The following is a 21,843-nucleotide window of genomic DNA, read 5'->3' as shown; positions in this document are numbered from 1 at the left end:
ATTTATCTTTTCTATAAAGTCGTACTGTCAATGTTGGGGCTAACTTTAATATTTAGAGAATGTTCCCTGGAAGTGGGTCAGAAAATCTGCAACCTGTGGGGAACATTCAGAAATTGCTGCTTGAAGGGTCATATATTGCAAATCATTTAGAAAAAGTCTCCTAAATATTCTGGTAATAATGTTTGCTGGCTGATTTCTCTGTAAGTTCTGTCATCATAAAGATGGCCGTCCTTTCAGCTGCGCTCTTTGATACGAAAGGTTTTCTTTTGAAACTTCTAACCGGATGTCTCTGTTGTACTTCCGCCATCTTGACGTTGAAGTTCATGGCGCAGCGAGAGTGACGAGGAGTGTTTTGCTGGCTGCTCTTTGGGATCTTGAAACGGTGGATATATTTCGGGGAGTCATGCAGAAATCCTGAAATGAGAGTGTGAAATGCTATCACCTCCGGAAGTGTGGATATTCATCGCTGCCTCATTGATGACTGTGTGCAGGACGCATCTGAGGAAAAGCTGCTGGATTCATAAACACTTCTTTAGGACTCACAGAAACCCCTGAGCGTTGTTTTGTGGGTTCACAGAACGCACATTTACCCCCTTTGCATTTGGGCCGACAATGGCTGAAACGGGCAACACGGACACGGCTCATCTCGGCGCAGTGGTCAGGCTCAGAGAGGAACACCAAAAGGTAATTTGACTCGTTCACTCGAAGCCTTTTGCTGTTAGCAGAGCCTCTGTCGGTTCCTGGCCACGCGGTTCGTGTGCTTGTTTCGGCTCGAGTGGATTTGTTCAAATGTGCTATGCAAAAAAGAAAAATTAACTCCGTGATTTGATTCCTCTTGCTTTCGCATCGGCTTTCGAGAAGCTTCCTCCCGTAACGGTCACGTCTGAGTTTCATTTAAATATTAAAGGAGGCGTGTTCGGTTAGTTTTGATTCTTTTGACACACGCTTTGCTCCTGCGGCTTACACCTTAACGCATGTAGTTCTTGCCGAGCTTTATGGACTCGCCAAAAATCAATATTTGGATCAATTGTCAATCAAAAAAACAAAAACAAATTAAAGGTGAAAGTTGGAGTAACGTCTCCGCCCCTCACATGACGCTGAAGTTAGCTTTCGATTGAGCTCTTCACCACATGTAATGTCTCTTGCTACACTTGACTTGCTGTAGTTTCAATTATAAACTTCTCAAACTTTATTTCCATGCTTGTATATCCTACAGCATTCAGACTGCAATGGTTTTAACGTTTTATCCAGTTTGTTCAAACAGACAAGATTTGTCTTATAGACTTGTTTGACTTGACATCGGGTTCATCTTCACAAAAACATAGACAAGTCAAACCTGGGCAGTTTCTTTTACAAATGACTGACTCCTTTTTTAGTGTCTGTCATTGATGTAGTGTAATTATGTCAAGGTTTGATGTCTCTATGTGAAACACTTTGATCAGTCACAGTTGAACAAAGTGGTCCACGTAGGAAAAGCAATAAGGTAGTCTCATTAAAAAAAACCACCTCAAAACAGCCTCTTGCTGTCTTTACAAATTGAATAAAGAGTGCACAATTTGCAGTCTGTGTCTAGTAGAAAATGTAGTGCCTTTTTTTTTTTTAATTGCAGGTTTCTGTAGTGTTTCAAAGATGATCTGGATTCGTTAAATGTTTGAAATAATCCTTTAATCAATAAATAATCAAATAGAAAACCTTGACTTGGATATCGACTTCAGCCTCACCCACATGATATTCAGAAGGCCATTGACAGTCATGGGTTATACTTGAGGCACAACAAAAGCAAAATCCTAACCTGTACTGTCTGCAGAAACCTTGCATTCAACATGTCAGAGAAAAAGGATCTGAAGATCTCCTGAACATTTAGATGATGTTTTACACAACTGACCGTTTCCACTTGTCCTCTTTTGTTTGGTATATCTTCTGCTTCCTTGTACATAAAAGGTCAATAACAGTGTTTAGCTTTTTGGTGTAAGTTGCATTTTGGAAAGACACTTAAGCGGAACTAAAATTTTGTTTGGCTGAAAATATGTGCGAATACCACATCAGTTTCAGAATAATTTGACATCATTTGGACGTCTTGCAATCTAAAAGTTGTCACTTCAATTTCAGGTTCCTCCATAACTATGTATTGGTCTATGAATATAGTGCTTTGAACCGTTGCTATTACTAGAAATATAGTTTTAGGAGTGTTTATTAAGTATGATATTGCCACATGTCGTGATTACTATGTTTTATAAAAGTCAAACATTAAAATATTTTCAGAAAATAATTTACTTTGTTCCTATTGTACTTTGCATGTGTAAAATATAATTGTTTGACTGGGACACCAATATTGGTTCTGGGATATATATTTAAAATCTGACCCTGGCTTTTACTGAAGTGCCCCAGGGAGACACGACGAGTCCTATCAGACAATCAAGCCTTCATTGCCTGATTCTGGAGTACAACGGTACCATTATTTCAGTCAACCAGAGGTGGTGTTGGTAAGTTAAAGTAGTTTGAGGTTGGGCTGCTTGCATTGCCACTGTATTGATAAATCAGGTTTATAACTATGTTAACTATGTTAACTATTTCAGGCAAAACATAAAGTACAGAAATCAGCTGGATGGAAGGATCCAAACAACTGAACTTATTTGTTTGTCCCAGAAAATGGGACAAACTGAACATCTAAAATCATAATCTGGGAAGCTGCTTTTCTGTCAGTGTTTAGTCCTAACTCTTGTAATGCGTTTTGTTTTTATGGGTTTTTTCTCACTTTGTATTTTGAAATTCTGCAACAGAAAGCAATTATTTCTATTTTTACCTGACTGTGTGTTTGTGTGTAGGTGTTAGTGAAAAATAAATACTCCCTCCTGTCTTTTTAACATTTTTGCATTGCTAAATATTGTGAACACACCACTAATAATAATAAAGGAAATTGAAACAAACTATCATTATTTATTCTAAAACAGGTGGTGAAAGACTGTGAAAGTCGGATTCAGCACTGGTAAGCATAGCTTTTATAATTATCGTGTGATTTTATTTTTTTTTTTCGCTTTACTTTGGAAGAATACATTATTTATTGGAAGCAATAATGTCATTTGAACTGGGTGCAACACACAACATCCATCCTTTAATCGCCACATCTTTGCTTTCATTTTAATTACTTACTAAATGGTAGCAGAAATGTCCAGTTAATTTTACTTAGAAGCAGAGTTGGGTCCATTTATTTATTGGGTGTTGTTAAATAAAGCAGACATATTAAAACAAAGGGAGACACATGAAATGTTTCTGAAAAGATAACCACAAGAAAATAAAGGAACTGCCTTTGTTTTAATGTTTTGGATCCAACATAATATACAGATACTTTTCCACAGAAATTAGACTGATCTCTTTATTTTTACCTCAACCCACATGCTGATCTTTTCCATCATTTAAATGATAATAAAGTACCTAACCTATGCAGGTTACCAAATCCTCATGTTGCTGCACTTCACTGACCCATCCTAATAGGGACAGAAGTGTTAAGTTTCAGTTCTACAGGAGCTCTTGTCTATCTTTACTTTCCCAGCAATATCTTTTTATCCAGTGATATGTTTTTTCAGTTTTCCATTAAATTGTTGTTGTTTTTTTAAAAAGTGAAGAAGTCAGAGTTTTGAGATGTAAATTCACTGGCCACCTGAAGCTTAATGCATTCAGGTATTTCAGCAACTTTGCCAAACAAACTAAGTGTTTCAGTATAAATATCTGCCATAGTTTTCCAAATAAGTTTTGTATTTCTTTCTGGAAACTTGTTGTATAGAAAGGAGCCCCCACTATTATGCCAGAGAGCAAAAAGCTTCAAATCTGCAGGTATACAATGATTTGAAGAAGTGCATCTGATTTTTATTCGTTTTTTCCTCCTGTCATATCTATTTATTACATCTACTTGTGCCATTGCACTATAAACACACAGGCCTGATGGGGCTGTGGACTTGATTAAAGGATTTGAGATGCATCCTGTGTGCAAACAGTGGAAATCAGTGAAGCTCTCTACTGGGAGATTAAACTGAATCACCATTGTGGGTACACTTTGAAATTGTGCAAGCTTTAGAAAGGTTCAGGTCTGGTTCTGCAAGTACATTTTCATTGACTCAAGCGTACTTCCTTCAGTACACTTGGTAGCGAGAATAACAAATTGAGACTGATTAGTTTTTTTTTGGGCAGCAAGACACAATTTTATGTGCCAAGTCGGCTCATGTGGATGCTAAAACAGACAGCCGAGAGTTCAACTTATTTTTCTTAAGTTTTCCTTTGGTAAACCTGCCTGTTTGAAAGCAAAACTGGGACAGAGTTACTGATTGAAACTACTGGATGGCCTTTCACCTCTCTTGCTAAATACCCAGTGGTGGAGAAAGTACTCAAACAATGTACTTAAGTAAAAGTGCAACTACACAGACAAATATGTACTCTAGTAAAAGAAAAAGTACCATATTAACATTTTTACTTGAATAAAAGTAAAAAAAGTACTTGCTTTTAAAAATACTCAAGTACTAAAAGTAAAAGTACTTGCTGTATGCATTACCTAATCGCTAATACAACATCATTAAGTGTACCTCTTGCATTTAATTTTAATACATCAGAAATGTGTCATTTTAATTAACGACACAGATAAAACATGTTTTTATTGTGTTTACTCTCCGCAACATAGCTTAAACTTAAATATGTGATTCTATGCATCATAATTTCAGGGATGGAAACATCTCATCCTCTGGCCTAACATAGCAAGAAGTTCTGGTTTTTTTTTGTCTCTAGTGGCATTTATTTTGAAAGAAATCCAACAAAAAAGGAGGCGGAAAAAAAGATGGGTTGGGGAGGACATGCAACCTAGGAGCCATGTTACAGCATTATAGTCAAGACCACCTAACCCAAGACCAAGACAAGCCCCAAGCTATAAAATTAAGTGTACCTATCAAAATTGCTTCTCAAATTAATTTGAAAGATCCACATTCCTATAAAAACACCTGGATATTAAATACTTAGGAGTTGAAATAAATGTAACCAGTATCATTATCAATTCAAACTTCTCTTTATTCTGTGTTGTTTTCATTTCTGTGCTACAATCTGTGGAGGTCTCCTGCCATCCCGAAAAAGATAACTCCCTGGGCGGGCAGTTGCCCATATCGCCCATGTCAGAGACCACAATTGTCTGCACAATTAAACAAAGGTGCAACACGCAAGAAGTAACCATAACTGTTCTCAGCCTGTCTGCCACCATGACAGGTGACGAAAACAATCAAAGAGCAATGAGCATGCTCTGCGTTCTTACGTTCTTGTTTCATTTATTCGGCAATTAAATAAGTCTATATTTTAATTAAGTAAAATAATAATTAGAGCAGAGCAACACAAGAAGAAAGAGCGCCTCTCAGTGAGGCTTCAGTCCTATAGGACTTAGTAAAGATCCATCCAGAAGAATCGGATTGTTCGTGAATGTCATAGCAGACTTTGGTCACAGCGTTGTCCCATATATGTGACATGTCAGTCAACACCTTCGCACAATAATTCAGCGCATGAATGACAACTTTTTTTGCAGATATGTTTGCAGATGCAACATATGGGTCTCTGTACAGGTAGCTTGGCTTACATAAGGTCCACTGAGTTTACCTTTCTTTGAGCTTCCTTTCCAAATGATGCTAAAAGTTGGACAGAGTCCCCACTGTCTGTAAAAGTGAAGCACAGATGAATTTACATGTCGCCATGTCCTACGATTTGTGTAGAGGAATTCTATTACAGACAATTAGACATCTTCTCAGTTTTCAAGGTTCAACAAGCCAGTTCCTTAAACCTGGCTAGAAGTTGTGTTTGAAAGCATCTTTCAAAAAGGAGGAAATGGTGACATCTGGTGGTGACAAATAAGCTATTGTTTATTGCGGATAATAAATAAGTAAATATGTGTGTGTATGATGGATGCTTCTGATGTAAATATTTTATTGACGAGTTGGTTGAATGCTTCTACAGGAAAAAGGTGTTGGCTGACTATGAAGCCCTTGAAGATCGCCTTCAGACTCTCCCCGATCAGTTGTGTTATGACATCATGGTGAGTGCAGATTTTGTCTAAATGACACTTTCACATAAACTGACTCATTACTGAACCGCCATTACTGAAAGTTGCGTTGCTTCTTTTTTGCTTTCTCACCAACTCTCTTCCACCTGTCTTAATTTGGCCTACTTCTCCTTTTGTTCTGCTGTTTCTCACCATCCTCCGCACCTTGAGCAGGTGCCATTTGGTCCTCTGGCCTTCATGCCCGGGAAACTCGTGCACACCAACGAGGTCACAGTGCTGCTGGGCGACAACTGGTTCGCCAAGTGCTCCACCAAGCAAGCTCAGAAAATTGTCGAGCACAGAAAGAAACGTGAGTTTCATTTCCTGTCATCTGGGGATCTTTCTTTTTAAATGTTCTCCTTTCTAATCTAGTCGTTCAACGCCGCTGTTCATCCAGCAGAGGGCGACTGAATATCACATGTGAAGAAGTTGTCTGTTTTTAATTTCTTACGGCTTTGAATTCATTGGAGTTTGGAGCATAATGATGTTTTAGTGGTGTAATGTGTCGCTGTTTTGTAAATGACATTTGCAAGAGCAGATTTGTTGTTAAGCAAGCTGCAAAGCAACACTGAGTGCTTTTTTTTTTTGCATTTTTTTTTTTTTTTTTTTTTTTGCATTTTTAATAGCTTATTGATTTAAACGTTTAAACGTTGTGCTGTTTGGCTAAATCCAAGCCTGTCGGAGCATTTATTTTTGTCATAAAACAAAGATCGCTGCTTTGTTTCTCTGTGCTCATTCTAAGTCTGAAAAATCTCATATCAAGTCAAATGGACCCAAGCAACAATCTCTGATGTGAACATTATTAGAATGTTTAGTGAAGCAGAAATGTGCTGCCACAGACCCCCTCCCCGCCCTGCTATTACAGAGCTAAGTGCTGTAATACAAACAGAGCTAGCTGAAATGTGTCAGACAGCGGCCGAGTTGTCAGGCCTTCTGTATTTGACCTTTCCTCACTTCCAGTTGATGCGCTGACTGGAGGGGCTCCCAATCGCCATGGAAACAAGGGCCCTCTGCTGCTATTAGTGAAAGGGCTTAATTGTTGTGAAGATTTAATGATCCGGAGTAGTATTCAGGGCAGAAGATATTATCAACTGTTTGTGTCATCATTTTTCTTCCCCCTCTTCCCCGACTTGTTTAGGATTTTAACTCTTCAGTCACTGCTTGTCATTCAGCCCATCGTTTTATCTGCGTGCCATAGTTTGCTTGCCGCCAGTTTTGGCCCATTTGCTTCTCTGGTTCCGCTCACGTTCACCGTGGCGCATCTGCATCTGTTTTCTCTGCAGACGTGGGGAATCAGTTGGACGATGTGGCCAAGACCATGAAAAACTTTGAAGCAAGAGTGGGGTTTGCAAAAGATCTGGAAAGCATGTCAGCTGTATGTTGCATTTCTGTGCATATCTGACGTTGCGTAAGACATAATCGAGGACAAAAGCATTGATTTCGACATTCTTGTGATTTAGAATACAGGGAAGTATGTCGACATCAGAGAGGAGGTGGGAAACAATGACTCGCCCGTCACAAAAGGTACATTTATCTGACCTCATTTCACTTAATAATGGCTTATGAGAAGGCAAAGAAAACCATTAGTGTGCTGCTAAATTCCTTACCACAGTTAGTGTTTTTTGGGGTTTTTTTTCCTAGAGCTAACGAGTGAACTGATTATTGCTTCACAGGAAAGCAAAGAATAGCTCACAAGCCAAATTCTCAGCCTAAGATAGATGTGGTGTTTGATCTGAAAGAGGAGGATGAAGAGGATGAAGGAGAGAGCAGAGACACAGGGGGCAGGAAAGGCATCATGACTGAGGAGGAGCTGTGGGCTCGATTGGATGAACTCGAGAGACTGGAGGAGCTGCATGACGAGCAGGACAGGTACAGCATAACCTATCATATAGTCTAATCAGTAAAAATAATACGGTAAAAGTTTATGATTTTATTTTCCATTGTAAGTTGCCTTTAAACATTTTTCCATATCGTTATCTTTCTAAACTAATGGGCTAAGTCAATCTTTTTTTTTTTTTTTGCCTAAATCATGTTTTGGCAAAAAAAGGACTTAGGTGACAGAATGTGAAATTAACAGTAGATCTACTTAATTTAGAATATTGTCCAAAGTTTTTGATCAAAAAGTGAAACTTGCTGTGTGAATTCATAAGACATTCAGAGAGATGTGTATTTTAGCATGGATTTTGGTTTTCTATTAAGAAAAGCACACATTTCAGTTTGTCAGAGACTGTTGACTCAAGAGAAGATGACACAAAAAAAGGCAACACACAGTCATATCAGTACAAATATGATCACACTCTCCATTAACTGGTGCACAGCTATTGGCTTCTTTAGCGGCTTAAGCAATGACCTGTCGTGGTTTACCATTCTGGAGGAGGATGGTTGTCTACTCATCAACTGTCAAGTCTTTTCCATGAATATGTAGGGCAAACCCTGACAATAACATTTTCCCATTAGATAGCCTTTTTTTAAATTATGCAGTATTGTAATTTTCAGAAAGATTGAGTTTCTAGGTTTTCTTAGCTGTGAGCCAAAACCATCAGAATTAGACATAAACGCTCAAAATGTATCACCGTGTGTAATGAACCTATATAGCAATATCAATTGAATTACTGAAATAGCTCGACTAGCTACATATTTTTTTTTTTTGAGGCTTTAGGAAACAACTTCGTACAAGTTGTTTCCTTATATGAAACAACTGATGAGTCTGTAGAGTCAGAACAGTAATTGATAGAATCCATTTTTTTCTCCAAAGCTTTAATTTTCTACTTTTGAATGCTGTTTTAGTAAATATCAACACTCTGTCTCAAAAGGATCTATTTTTAAAAGTTAAATAAAAAAATACTCTACATTTAATTGGATTAGTAACAACTTTGTAAAGCTCTTAAAATCTTTTTGTAAAAAAAAGAAAAAACCACAAATTAGCACAAATTCGATTCCTATGATCATTAAGGAAAATAGCAATTTTAATGTTTATAGTGTTCTAAGACCACAATGTCCTTCCTATCATTTGTTTCTGAACATCCTTAGCAAACTTGCAGCTTTATCAGCTTTCAATCTTTTCAAGGAAGGAGTTTGGTTCAGTGGCAGACTGATGTTATCTTGTGTCCTCTCTGTTTTAATATGACTAATATTTTTTTCAGCCAAACATATCTGATGAAACTCGCATGAAGTGTTGGTCTTGAGCTTCTCAAACTAAAGTCTTTGGGTTGAAGGCCATAATTGTTAAATGTAGCGACCTATCTGCATGTTGTAATCCTTAAATGTCTAAAAACATTATGTTTTTCACCACTATTTATTGGTCCCACTATTCTCCACTTTATTTTACAAATCTTGAAAGAGTGATGTGCATTTTTTCCCCTCCAGATTATCTGATAATGCAGACATGAATGGTGAAGACACATCATCATCTTCATCAGAGGAGGAGAAGGAGGCAGATGCTGCACCTCCGGTGAATGGTCTGAGTTTGAAGCCAAGCTGGAGCTCTGTGCCTCACAGCATACAGCCACTCACAGATAGGAAAGAGGAAGACTACAAGGAGGAGGATGGCAGCTGTTTGCCAACCATTTTCTTCTCTCACACTGTTGAACCCAAGAAGGTCGGCTCATTTAAAAAAAAAAAAACATCTTGGATGAGATCTTAAAAATATTTGTTGTTATGGTTGTACTTAACTTGTTTCTTTCATTTCAGGTGAGGATAAACACAGGTAAAAACACCACCTTGAAGTTCAGTGAAAGAAAAGAGCAGAAGGAGCATTCAAAAAGGAAAAAGAAGAACGGCCACAGTAATGGACACTCACATCACGAACTTCATAAAATCACCACACCAGCTGATATTTACAGGTAAAAGCAAAGCAAACCTCTTTGCAGACCTTGACATAAACACAGAGATACTCACATTCGTGCAACTTTTTAGTTTTTGTCAAGTTACAGTCGCAAACTTCAACATGTTTCACTGGGGTTCCATGTGATAGAGTAACACAAAGCAAATGGACATGCTTTGATCTGAACCAGGCCTCAAGAGTTGGTGTCCTTCATGTTTTTGATGTTCTTCTGGTTCCACACCCCTGGATGAAGTTAATTACAAAGCCTCTGTACTATGTGATATGCAGACATGCTTTCAGCTACATATGGAAAGCATGTTATATTGTTTTATAACCCAACTCTGGTACAAACTTCTCAACTTTATCCCTGACCTGACTGCTTCACTGCTTGGCTGTAATGTTTTTTAATTAATCTTAATGTAATGTTAATTAATTAATCTCTGAGGCCTTCACAGAATTTCTGGATTTAAATTACGCACAAGTGACTTTGAACGAGAATTGGTTGCACTAGATTTTATTTGGGCGAGACAGATTAATGAGGGTTGAACATAGATGCAAAACTTCCAGTTTTCATGTCCAAAACCGTTTTTTTGTCACATAAAATCGCATTAAAATACAGAGAAGTTTGCGGTTGCAGTTGAACAAAAGGGAAAAACGCCCCACAAAAAACTAATGATTGTTAATTTTTCTGCAAAGCACTGCAAGCCCATCCCACGTGGGGAAGTGCAGCTGATGAAACATGACTGTTGCTTTTGGGTCAGGTTGTTCGTGGACGTGAAGAACGGGGAGCCGATCCCCAGGAAGTCCATCCTGAAGTCGCGTAGCCGGGAGAACAGCGTGTGCAGCGACACCAGCGAGAGCAGCGCTGCCGACTTTGAGGAGCGCAGGATGATCGGACGCAGCTTCAGCCACGATGAGATGACGCACAGCGACACCAGCGACGGCATCACTGAGGAGGACAGCCCAACCGCGATGCCTCTGCAAACTCCCAGCAGATTTGAAGTTAGTTTCGTCCTGGGTCTTCGTCAGCGTTTTACTTGTGCAGAGCTGGTGCATAAACGCGGCACATTTGAGCTTCAGAACATTTGTTTAGAGTGGAAACGGTGACCTGAATGTGTCCAGATTAATTACCATACAGTACAAACCTATTATTGAGCATTTCACATGAATAAACGTGATGATGCCATTGCCAGTTTGCTCTCTTTTAATTGATCTTTTTTTTCTCAGGCTTTTTCAGGTACAGTGGTAGAAAAGGACCCGATGCCTACAGCAGTGCCCCATCTGACCATCGTCCCACCTGCTTTACCAACCATACTGGAGAGGAAGCAGGAGGAGGTTGCACCTGACGTCCCCTCGCCTGAGCAGGCGCCCAAGAGGGTATCGAAGTTCAAAGCTGCCAGGCTGCAGCAAAAATGACTTTTTGGGTCTTTTTCTTCTCTTTTTAACAAAACAACAAAACACAAGCAATTGCCTCCCTTGTTCGGATCATCTTACATCTTCCCGTTTCTATGATCAAAAGGATACTTGTCATGGCACTATTAATAAATCTGTCTTGTTTCTGCTTCTCCTCAACCTGATAGCTAGAACCATTTACATTTTCTCCTTCTTTCCCGACCCTTGCTGTTTGTAGGGAAGGTGACACTAGCTTTTGACACTTTGGATGAGTTGCATTGTTTTCTTTTTGTCAAGCATTTGTTGCTACAGTGAAACTTCTACTTTCTTTTGACCTACAAGATGAATGTATGTATTCTTTTGTGACAAGCTTTATGTAGAAAAGAAAACTGATGGGAACTAAAACAAAAATAAGTACTTTTACCCACATCTTTTTTTTCACCTTGTAACGAACATGCAGTTTCTCAGTAGTTATAAAACCTTACTGCTGTTTGGGAGGTATTTTTCTGAATAAATATGTTAAATATGATTCTTCAGCTGTTTTGACGTGCATTTACTTTTTTTCACCATTTGTGGTGTAGTGCACCAAAGCCTTTAAAAGCAATATCACTAAACCAATTCCCTTCACTTAAAGTAAAGACGATCCAAATACAACATCAAAGTTTTTGAGCAGAAAAAGTCTCAGATGTTTGAAATCCGCTGACGGATATTTAATGTAATTAGAGCTGTTGTCTTGCAGCAAGAAGATTCTGGCTTTCTTAATGGAGTTTGCATTTTCTCTGGTACATGTACAGTTCAAGTACAACTCTGAGCAGGTGAGTTTTAGTCGAGATTTAAAGGAAGTCAGTGTTCCAACTATTTTACAGCGGGCATAGACATGGATAGTGTAGACTCTAGTGCAGATTTATCAATAGTTATTCTTGATTTCAACCATCAATCTTGGATGGCTACTGCATTCCAAATACATTAATTTTTTTACTGTATCAGCATAATGTTGCACATTTTTGAAAAATCTAACCTTTTAAGGTTATGTGGAACTTTGTTACTCTAGAGAAAATTATGAGCTAGTCTGTTGCTTGCATACATGCACAACCATCCATAAGCAGTAGAGTACATTAATTCAGTGAGAGAAAATCTGTTTGTGAATCTGTTTACAAAGCTTATCACATTTATTCACGCTCCTTGTAGCTACATAGATAAGTTGACAAATCCAACTTTCATTTCAGTAATTTTTATTTTTAATTAAATCCATTCCGTAGGAGTTTTGGATTGTTTTACCCTTGACGTCCTGTTTCCCGTGGACATAAATGTGACATGAGAAATTGACTAATTTCTTACATAAAAGCAGGAAAGACCGGAAAGGTATACAATCTTTGTGCTTTTGACAGAAAATAAACCCTAAAGTTGGAGTGGAAGGTGTCAGGAAATCAATCCAAAAAAAATCATTCCGTCTTTCACCAGGACAGTGATTGGAAACATTAGACCAAATCGCCCAGACCAGATCATCTCATGCATCTCATCCCCCAGAATGTTAAGGTAAGTGAAACACACCTGAAATCTTAGACAACAAGCTCATTGCTTGATCTCTTATTACATTTTGATGTTTTTACTTTAGTTCCCAAAAATAAAATGAGAATTTGGAAAAAAAAAAAAAAAGTTTGTAAAGTTGTATAAACTGGGTGAGATTAATTCTTTGATGAACCAAACAGTCTCTTTTTAGTTACTTTGGATGAGTAACAATAACAAAAGATTTTCTCTAAAAACATGTTGTCATGTTTCAGAGAAAAAGACTTTTAAAAAAGCTGATCTCAAATAGATATCTTCAGAGGTGAATGCATAATTATTGTTTTTTAATTTTTTGTTCTTTTAAAGAGTAAAAAAATAAGACTATTACAATAGACAAATTATTATTATTTTTAGAGGTGTTTGCTGAAATTTAGCAGATTTACGGTCCACTCTGCAAAACAGGATTTTCGGTGTAGTCTTCAGATTGTACTTTAAAATGTTAATAAAATATTGAATCAGAACTTTTACTGTAATATTCTGTCAAGAGAGACATAAAAATTTTGTTTTACAGTTTCAGATTTATGTCTTCATGATAGCTTTAATATGATCACCTGCTGACCAGCCATATTTTATTTTTATTTTTTTACTCAGGAATGAGGCATATTTTATTTGGCGGATTAATTCACTCAGTCGTCGCAAAGCTGGCAGTCTCACTGTATTAGTTCTTCAAAATAAGAGGCTGCCTTATTTTGGGAAAATAAGGGAGCCTGTAGCTTTCAAAGCAACAATTCATGCAAATTCTGTGCCCAGTTTATGAGGCAGATTCTTGTTGCTTTTTGCCTTTAGATGTATTCTACCAGGTGTCATCTCTGGAGTCATTTGGTTTAGAGTGCAGCATTTTTTGCAAGATAAAAATCACTTCAGATTGCTACAAGTCAGCATGAAAGCTCTTTAGATCTCCGCTCTGGTGTTTCTTTATCTGTACCAAAATAGTCTCAGCTTGTTTACTCTGATGTTTCCATCTGTGATTGTGAAAGTTTCTTAATTACACAATTTAACTGATAAAAATAAAAAGATGCTTGCTGATTGTTTTACAGCCTTTTGAATGGTTTTACCTCTAAATGTGATTCACCCAAAGAGCTTTTTTTCCCCTCCTAGATGTTGTAATAAAGAAACTGTGAACGATCGAGATGACAATTGAGGTCAAGTAAGCAATGAGAATTACCCCCACAATTTTTTTTTTGTGTATTCTGAAGTCATCAAAAGGAGTTGTGATTGTGCTTGATGTTAATGTAACACCCATGCATTTTATTTTATCATCTTTACCTGGGTTGGGTATTAAAATGCCTTAGCTATCACGTTGTAGTTTAACTTCATGAGGTTTTTCAGGATTACGCGTCAACTTCAGACTGTTTTGACTTTGTTCACGTTTCTAAATACAAGTCATTCTTCGTGAAGTAGCTCATGAAGAATGATGTACAAAAAGGAGGAGTATTCTTGTTTTATTTGATGTGAGGCACCTAGCTGTCATTTTTCTATAACTTTAAACATTAGCAGGCCAAATGATATTCACCAATGTTTCCCGTCCTTTAATTAAAGCTACGGAGTGAGATTTAATGGGCTATCACTTCCTTTTTGGTAACAAAAAATACTGCAGTTCTGTGATAAGAAGCTTTTAAACAGGTCTTATGGTGACTCCCCACCTCCTGTACCTTTCATTAGGATTATTTCTCCAATATGAAAATCCAGGTAGCATGAGGCAGATTAGGCAATGCTTAACATAGTAGCGTTGTGTTGGTAAGACACAGATCAATGGACTTATGTAGGTTAAGCTGCAAAGGTATATGCCAGAGTGCGGTGGAACTACATTTCAAAGAAATCTAGGATGCAAACTTAGTAATGAGAGAGAACACTCCGGAGATCTGCATTGCTGGGATTAAGAGGGGATTTTAAAAGTTGTTTGATGAAGGTCTCAAGCAGGAATTGTTGTCCAGGCAGGTGTTCAGGCCTGAGCGAGGCGAGGTGAAGAGTTGCAAAAGACTCCAAATGATAAAAGAAAGGATTAAACAGCAGCCAATATATCTGCTTTACTACATTGACATCAGAAACTTTCACACTTTGAGCAACTCCTTAAAAAAAAAAAGTGCCTGGGGAATCCTTTCTGCGTTGATTTGGCAGTATGTGTTCGATAATCATACTGTTAGTGTAACAAAAATAGATGAATAAAAATTCAGGTTTCCAACAAAGGATTGTATATTTAAACTGAATGGATTCTTTAAATGGTCCATGAAGCCATTCAACCGAATAAGGTTCCCAGGATCTTTAAAAGAAGAGCAGTCCATCAAGCACAAAACCTCCAAAACTTTCACCATGCTGAACAGTGAACAAATATCCATTCCATCCAAAATGAAGTTGTTGATTAAATGAACCCCCACCTGGCCAGGGAATGAGAGAATTATTCAGAAGTAGCCAAGAGATCAATATTAACTCTAATAGAGACCCATAGCTTAGATGGTAGATTCTTTTGACAGGGCAGTTATTAGTCATTCAATCCGCAAGTCCAGTCTTTATGAAGAGGTAGCAAAACTAATGGCGACTTTGAAAGAAAACTACAAGACCTGTTTGCAGTTTACCATGAGACCTGCAAAACGTGGAAGAAGGCAGTTTTATCAGATGGCCTTTTGGTCTATGAGCAAAGCAATGCACATCACTCGAAACTCAACTTGAAACATGGCGGTGGTTGCATCATGTTGTGGAATTATTTGCTGATCAGAGCCGACGAGATTACAGCTTCGATCCAGACAGAAGGTTTGTAAGAGCCAGCTAAAGTTTTGAGTCTGGGCCACAAGGTGACCTTCCAGCAGGACAGTGACGTTAGACATACAGGCAGAGAGGTAATGTAATAGTTTAGGACGTGTTCAAAATCTGCAGCAAGAGTGGAACATTTCTGATGATCTCTTTGGAATCTTTCTAAATCAGGGCTATTTTGCAAACAATAATGCCCCAAAATTTTTGTCTCGTTGTGCAAAATTAACTAAGACAAAACAGGGACTTTGAGATGTGAACTGATTCAAGAGGGTTGAATAGAAATACGTGCCTTCTTGGTGTATTGACTGTAAAAAAAGCAAACCAGAAAAATCATTAATACACTGGTGTTTTTCTTTTTAACTGGAAAAAAAAACAACCTGTTGCTGTTTTTACATACAGTAAGTACATAGTTCTTCATTTGGGTTTTATTTAATGTTTCTTAAAAGAACATATCTGCAGTGCATTCACCTATTACAAACAAGATGACTGATAATGCTCGATGTCTTGAGGGGCAAAATCTCCAGTGAAGGTCAGATAGTTGCTGGAAGTGTGATGGATGTTGCTAGCATCCAATTAAACCTCCCTAAGCGAGCCATTATCCAAGTAACATGTTTAACCCTTCTATGGCAACAATTTGGAAAAGCAATGAGAGAAGCAGTCATTTCCACAAAATAGCGGCGAACAAAACAAAGGATCAGATCGTTCAACTAAAAACCTTGCAAAAATGATGGTCCTGCTTTCACGGAACTTCTCAAATGTAAACTACTAGTGTTGCAGATAATCCCCGTCACAAATGGCACACGCACAATACGATGTAATGCATCCAAATACCTGCTTATCGGGGAAAAGGTTGTTGAAGTCTGCGTCCTGGAGACGCCGGTGCACATTTTACGCACGGTGCCAGACAGTCTGTTACACTTACATACCAGCGGCCAGATGAGGGAGACATACGGCTTCGGGACATGTCGAAGTATCCCGAGTCATTTCACAAAAAAAAAAAAAAAAGATTTCATTTTCTCTTTTCTTCACTTGAAAATAGTGCACAACAAAGCGCAAGGTTGGCATCGCCCGGTGTTTAGCGTTTTTTTTTTTTTTTAAACAGACCTGACTCGTTGCAGATGAATCCACACTTCGAAAAGGGGGGAAATCAGCGTCCTACCGTGCGCTGGGCGTTTATGATAAAGCGAGCGAAAGCGTTCAGTCCGTCAGTCAGCAGTCAGTGATCCTGTTCCACATCACTCTCCACTGAACTCCCATCCGTCACGCCGCGTCCTCCGCTGCGCCTCGCCGAGCCGGCCAGGTAAGGGGGAATCTCTGCCCTCCTTGTTTTAAGGTTTTAACTGAAGTTATTTGTGAAAAGTTTCTGAGGAGACGGATTCTGACACGCACGCGTTTCACAGAGACGTCTCTGTGGGATTTTTCTTTTGATGGCGAGTCGCAAGTAATGGCGAAGAGGGTGAGAGGTGATCGAGGCGTTCAGCAGAAGTTATCCTCATCGACGGAGCCGAGATTCGAAGAAGGCGCAGAAACAGCAAGTGCGCATTTCTTCAGTGTTTATTTCTGGATAGTTGGATCATTTGTGACCGTTTGTCATCATCCATTTCACACTTCGTTAACCTTCGGTCTTGCTATATCACTGTCAGTTCTTTAAAAAATTATGCCTCCAAATGAAGTTGTGTGTCCAGTGGTGTTTTTTTTTTTCTTTCTTTTTTTTACTTTGGACGCACTGGCTCACTGCCCAGAGCAGCACAGTTTTGGGGTTGGTCGGGGCGCCTAACATGTTTTTAGAGATCAAACTATCAGATGTGACTCCAAATAATTTAACCAATGCTCATTTATTTGCATGCTCCATTAATGGGGGATGAGTGACCCCAGCATAAGGAAAATATAAGAGCCAGTGTTGCTATCTGGCATGGAGCTTCGATCTGATGCTTGATCGAATGAAATCTTGACCGCATTTCAGTCGGTTTAGTTCAAAGTGGAGAATCCTTTGACTGATCAAAACTTGAGCTGAAATATTCTACACAATGCATAAATTCTTTGAAACACAAACTGAGATTTTATTTTGCTTTATTTGTTAAAACACAAAAAAGAAGCAGTTACTGTAGTTTAAATATTCTCCGTGGCTTTGACAGCATTTATTGACAGGAAAAAGCCAAAGATTTTAAGGAAGGGTCCTGAGGTTGAGAGTTGAACCTCTTAATGGCATGTCCACTCTACCACCATGACATGCGCCGCCCCAAAAGGAAATCATTTTCTATGGTGTTTGATGTTAGAATCACCTTAGATTGTGGTTGGCGTACAGAGGAAGAGGATTGCCCAGGGTTCTGTTCATTTCACTTCAAGTTTGATCCAATGGCGGTGGCTGGGATTAAGGATGCAAGGTGTACAAAAAAAAAGTATTTATAAACTACCTTTAACTTTCAATTTGTATCTTTAATTATAGATCTTTGATTGCCATCGCACTTAGTTTAATAGAGGAAAAGTAACCTTCTTTTTCTTTAAGCCTTCACCTGTACAGCATGGCACAGCTACTTTCAAAGCTACACTTGCCCTTCTTCACCTCACCCTTCTAGACCCTCCCCTCCTCCTCCTGTTTCCAAATGCTCTCCTTTGAAGCGATGATGCCCCATCTGTCATATGTGAGCAAAGAGAGACCATGCTCTGCTCTTCTCAATTACTGAATTCTCCTCATGCCAGCTCCGGTGGGACAGGAGGAGGAGCAGGTGGGTGGCAGTCAGTGCGATCAATCAACATGAAATATTCAGCTTTGAATATACACATCATTTACTGATGATGCTACTGCCGCTGCTGTCCTTGTTAGGAACAGCTCCCCACTAAAGGAAAAAAAAAAAAAGAAAAAAAAGTCAGACTCTTCAAGTTGCTTCTTTGTAGTTGAGACCAGAAACAACGGCACTATTACTTGTTGATCTGTCTCCGACATAACCAACAGAAATGATTCAGTTAGCGTAAGAATTAAATTTTACCAATTGGTGTTTAATGATCAACTGACTTTAGCTCACTTAAATAATTAGTTTTATACATAATTACACATGAAGGCAACCTCTTTGTCAATAATATTTGTTCTGATTTTGTACTGTCTGCATTAAATGTTCCCTAATCTGTTGACAAGTAGTGTCTCAACCTGCCCTGCATGAGTTAAAGTGCTGCTGCCTCTCCATCCCTGCACACACACAGGCCAATTGAGTCCCTTTAACACTTTCAAACTTTGCTTTGGTCTGGGGTTGGCACCCTCTGTCACACATTTAAACAGATCAGCTTGTGCTCAGGTGAAACACTTTTGAAAAACTGAAAAAATAATTCCTGAAACGATTTCCCATAAATATCTGGTGGGAGATGAACAGAGTTTGATTGGATGAAACAGTATTAAAAGTAACGCTGCAGCCTGTTTCCTCATTATGCTGCTGTAAATTCAGACAGATTACATGACAAAGCTCTTGTTTGGCAACTTCCTTCCCAGATAGAAGCACTTGTTTGAACATGAGGCACATGATTTGAATATCTGTAATCCACGGTAAAATCAACAGGCCAGATGAACTTTTTGGCACTCTCTTACCACCACACTGAGAAGGATTTTCTCCCCGCAACAATGCCTAAGCTGTTTAGACTTTAGGCTTAGAAATCATTTGGAAAAAAAAAAACAAAAAAAGAAATTCAAAAGTTATTTGATGTCTCTTTCCAACATGGAAATCCCAGAACTTTGAAATCGCATCAGAGAAAAGTCGGAAAATTTCCAATCATTCAAACTCTTCAGGAAAGTTTTAATCTCCTAAGTGTATGCTTTGTGATAATAATTTCGCCGTAATGTTGCCTCATGAAATTCGCCCGAGAACCATGGCCCTAAGTATTTGAGCTATGAGGCAATACAGTGAAAAGCATAGCCCCCTCATATGAGAACACAACAGTGAATAATTAATAACCTTGCTCCCAATTCCAGGAAAACAATAGCATATTGTAGGAACGCTGCACTAATTTAACCAGAAGAGGGAAAAACACAGACTTGAAGTTCGACTAAGGCTCTGCTCCACTCCTATTGCATCCCTGCACAAGTTTTTGATCCACTTACTCCGGCTTGCACATATAGAACGTGGTGCTGCATGCTTCTAACGTTGTAATGTAGCGTTGTTTGCCTGTGAGATTAATCAGAACCTATTAAATACCCCTCTCTCACCTGCTGGCAGTATGTGAGGTGGAAGTGCACATGCAGGAAGCTATTTTCCACAGGCCTCCTCTCTTGGCTGTCAGCTCCCATTAAGGGGGAAGGTGTCATATCTGTAACACAGCTGAGTGCAGATGGCAGAGTGGAGGGGATGGCTCACCGATTTAAACAATGATTAATGAACAGAGATGGAAAACAAATTACATTGGACTATTGGAGGCCGGGAATTGTTTTTATGAAAATGTTAATTGTGTCTGCCAGGCTGATACCAGGCGTGGGGGGAAGGGTGGAGCGAGGGCAAGGCAGCGAGAGAAACCAGGGGGCTACTGATAGGACGTCTACTACTCCCCTGACTCAGATTATCGCCGTGTCTCAGCATGCCGCGTTTAATACCGCACCTTGGCTTTAAGACCTCTAATGTGCCATAACTTTTAAGGTTTGGCTTTTTACGATGAACCCCATGAAGAATTGTCGCCCACCACTGCACCAATTAGCGTTATCTCTAATAATAAGTGGTTGTAAGTGACGAGAGAAGGCGCCCTGTTCTAGTTGTAATTATTGCAGGCGGGTGCAGCTGCACTACTTAGGGAGATGATGATAATTATTTTTCTTTTTTTTTCATTGCGGGTTGATTATTTAAGAGCATCATACACTCATCAGAGTAATCAGGAGAGAGTGATTAGTGAAAATCCACGAGGCTAACAGCTGCCACATTAAACACTTGCCTCTGTTGCCAACACACAGAGGCAGTCGGAGCCCTTTCTGCAGGACAGAGACGAGCGAAAGCACTTCACCTTCAACTCCTGGACCACATGTGTTTGTTAGAAAGTCAAGGCTTGGGAAACGCAGAGAATTACAGTAAGCTTCCCATGGAAAGATGTGCTTTTGTTTGTGCTACAAGGTCACTCGTCAGAGCTTTAGCAGTGATCTAGAAGGGAGTGGAAGTTTTGATATGGGATTTTTTGGAAGCATGGGAAACAGATATGGTCACAGTGCTGCAACTGCTCTTTGTATTCTGTTGGATTAATTCAATCAACCTTGTGTTGCATGCAGTTTGCTACAAGCAGAATGCTACAGTCAGTGCTTCTCTCTGTTTTAACATTTTGTTTTAAATTCTTAACCTGTATGGAATATACGTATTGCAAAAAAACCTCGTAGTTTACTTCAGGGGGAAACAGCAATCATGGCATGTTTGTAAGAAATCAGTCACCATAAAAATGTGGCTTGCTATTTTAAAACAAAAATAATTACAAGCTGAGATTTTAAATTTGATTCAAAATGCTAGATTAGATATTAGCATTACTAATATAAAAAAAAAAAACCCCAGTAGCCTCTGACTGTCTTAGCTTCAGTACTCAGATTCTTATCCTCAGTCAGATTTTTAATAGTCTGCAGACATTTTCAACTCCAGCATGTTTTATGACTGAGGTTAAACACTAAAGAAAGATAAAACAGAGCATCTTGGCTGTCGTCTTTTCAGCCTCCCTGAAATGAAAGCTGAAAACCTTGAAAACCTTCCTCTCTTGCTGCCAGAACATACGTCACGCAAGTTTTACTACACCAGAAAATGTCTCCTCTTTTTTTTTTTTTTTTTAACCTATTGGTCAGGCTCTGCCTTAAACTTAATCAAACTTCTGATTTATATAGTTTGCCATGTACACAGCAAAAGGTTTTTGATTTCTCTAGTCATTTTATTGCTTTTATGTGGACAACATGCACCTTTAAAACACAGAAGTCAAAATTGAATTGTCATCTTAAAGGACGGAGTATTGTTAAGTACATCGATGATTTGTGTTTAAATTCTCTATAAGTGTTACTAAGTTGAATGCTATTTATAAGTAACCAACCACCTGTGTCATGTGTGAGAACATGGCAAGGGTTTTTAGATAATTGTGGCAATAGATGATGTGGAAAAGCAGTTTGTGAATAGAACCATGGCAAACTGAAAACTTGATTTGACTTGTCAGTACCAATAACATTGAGAACAGGATGCATTGTGGTATGACTCTTGTACTGACGTGCAACATCGATTCGATAAAGCAAACCCAATATGGCAATCATGACTGGCAAACA

At 38.7% G+C, this 21,843-nt stretch overlaps 2 protein-coding genes across 2 annotated transcripts in view; both read left to right on the top strand.

Annotated features, from left to right (window-relative positions):
* Window positions 1-269: 269 nt before the first annotated feature.
* On the top strand, window positions 270-11,805 carry uri1 (URI1 prefoldin like chaperone). The gene is made up of 11 exons (XM_055037660.1): window positions 270-684; window positions 2,952-2,986; window positions 5,977-6,055; window positions 6,236-6,371; window positions 7,345-7,436; window positions 7,522-7,585; window positions 7,735-7,930; window positions 9,428-9,659; window positions 9,752-9,903; window positions 10,646-10,886; window positions 11,112-11,805. The coding sequence occupies exons 1-11, from the start codon at window positions 613-615 to the stop codon at window positions 11,298-11,300; spliced, it is 1,488 nt and encodes a 495-aa protein (XP_054893635.1). The 5' UTR covers window positions 270-612; the 3' UTR covers window positions 11,301-11,805.
* A 5,229-nt stretch (window positions 11,806-17,034) lies between these two features.
* The window catches only part of LOC129364562 (zinc finger protein 536-like), a 34,544-nt gene continuing 29,735 nt past the window's right edge, over window positions 17,035-21,843 (top strand). Inside the window, exon 1 of the mRNA XM_055037263.1 lies at window positions 17,035-17,125. Coding sequence (XP_054893238.1) covers window positions 17,035-17,125 — 91 coding nt within the window. The remainder of the gene's footprint in view (window positions 17,126-21,843) is intronic.

This window comes from Poeciliopsis prolifica, unplaced genomic scaffold (assembly GCF_027474105.1).
Source record: "Poeciliopsis prolifica strain line A6 unplaced genomic scaffold, Auburn_PproV2 SCAFFOLD001, whole genome shotgun sequence".
NCBI classification, from domain to species: Eukaryota; Metazoa; Chordata; class Actinopteri; order Cyprinodontiformes; family Poeciliidae; genus Poeciliopsis; species Poeciliopsis prolifica.
This window is presented reverse-complemented; position numbering and strand designations above follow the sequence as displayed.

Bases quoted from the DNA above. Each gene is read 5' to 3' on its own strand.
- uri1 (XM_055037660.1), top strand. From the start codon at position 613: ATGGCTGAAACGGGCAACACGGACACGGCTCATCTCGGCGCAGTGGTC. The intron at 2,987-5,976 runs GTAAGCATAGCT...ATGCTTCTACAG, and splicing joins GAAAGTCGGATTCAGCACTG to GAAAAAGGTGTTGGCTGACT. The intron at 7,931-9,427 runs GTACAGCATAAC...TTTCCCCTCCAG, and splicing joins CTGCATGACGAGCAGGACAG to ATTATCTGATAATGCAGACA.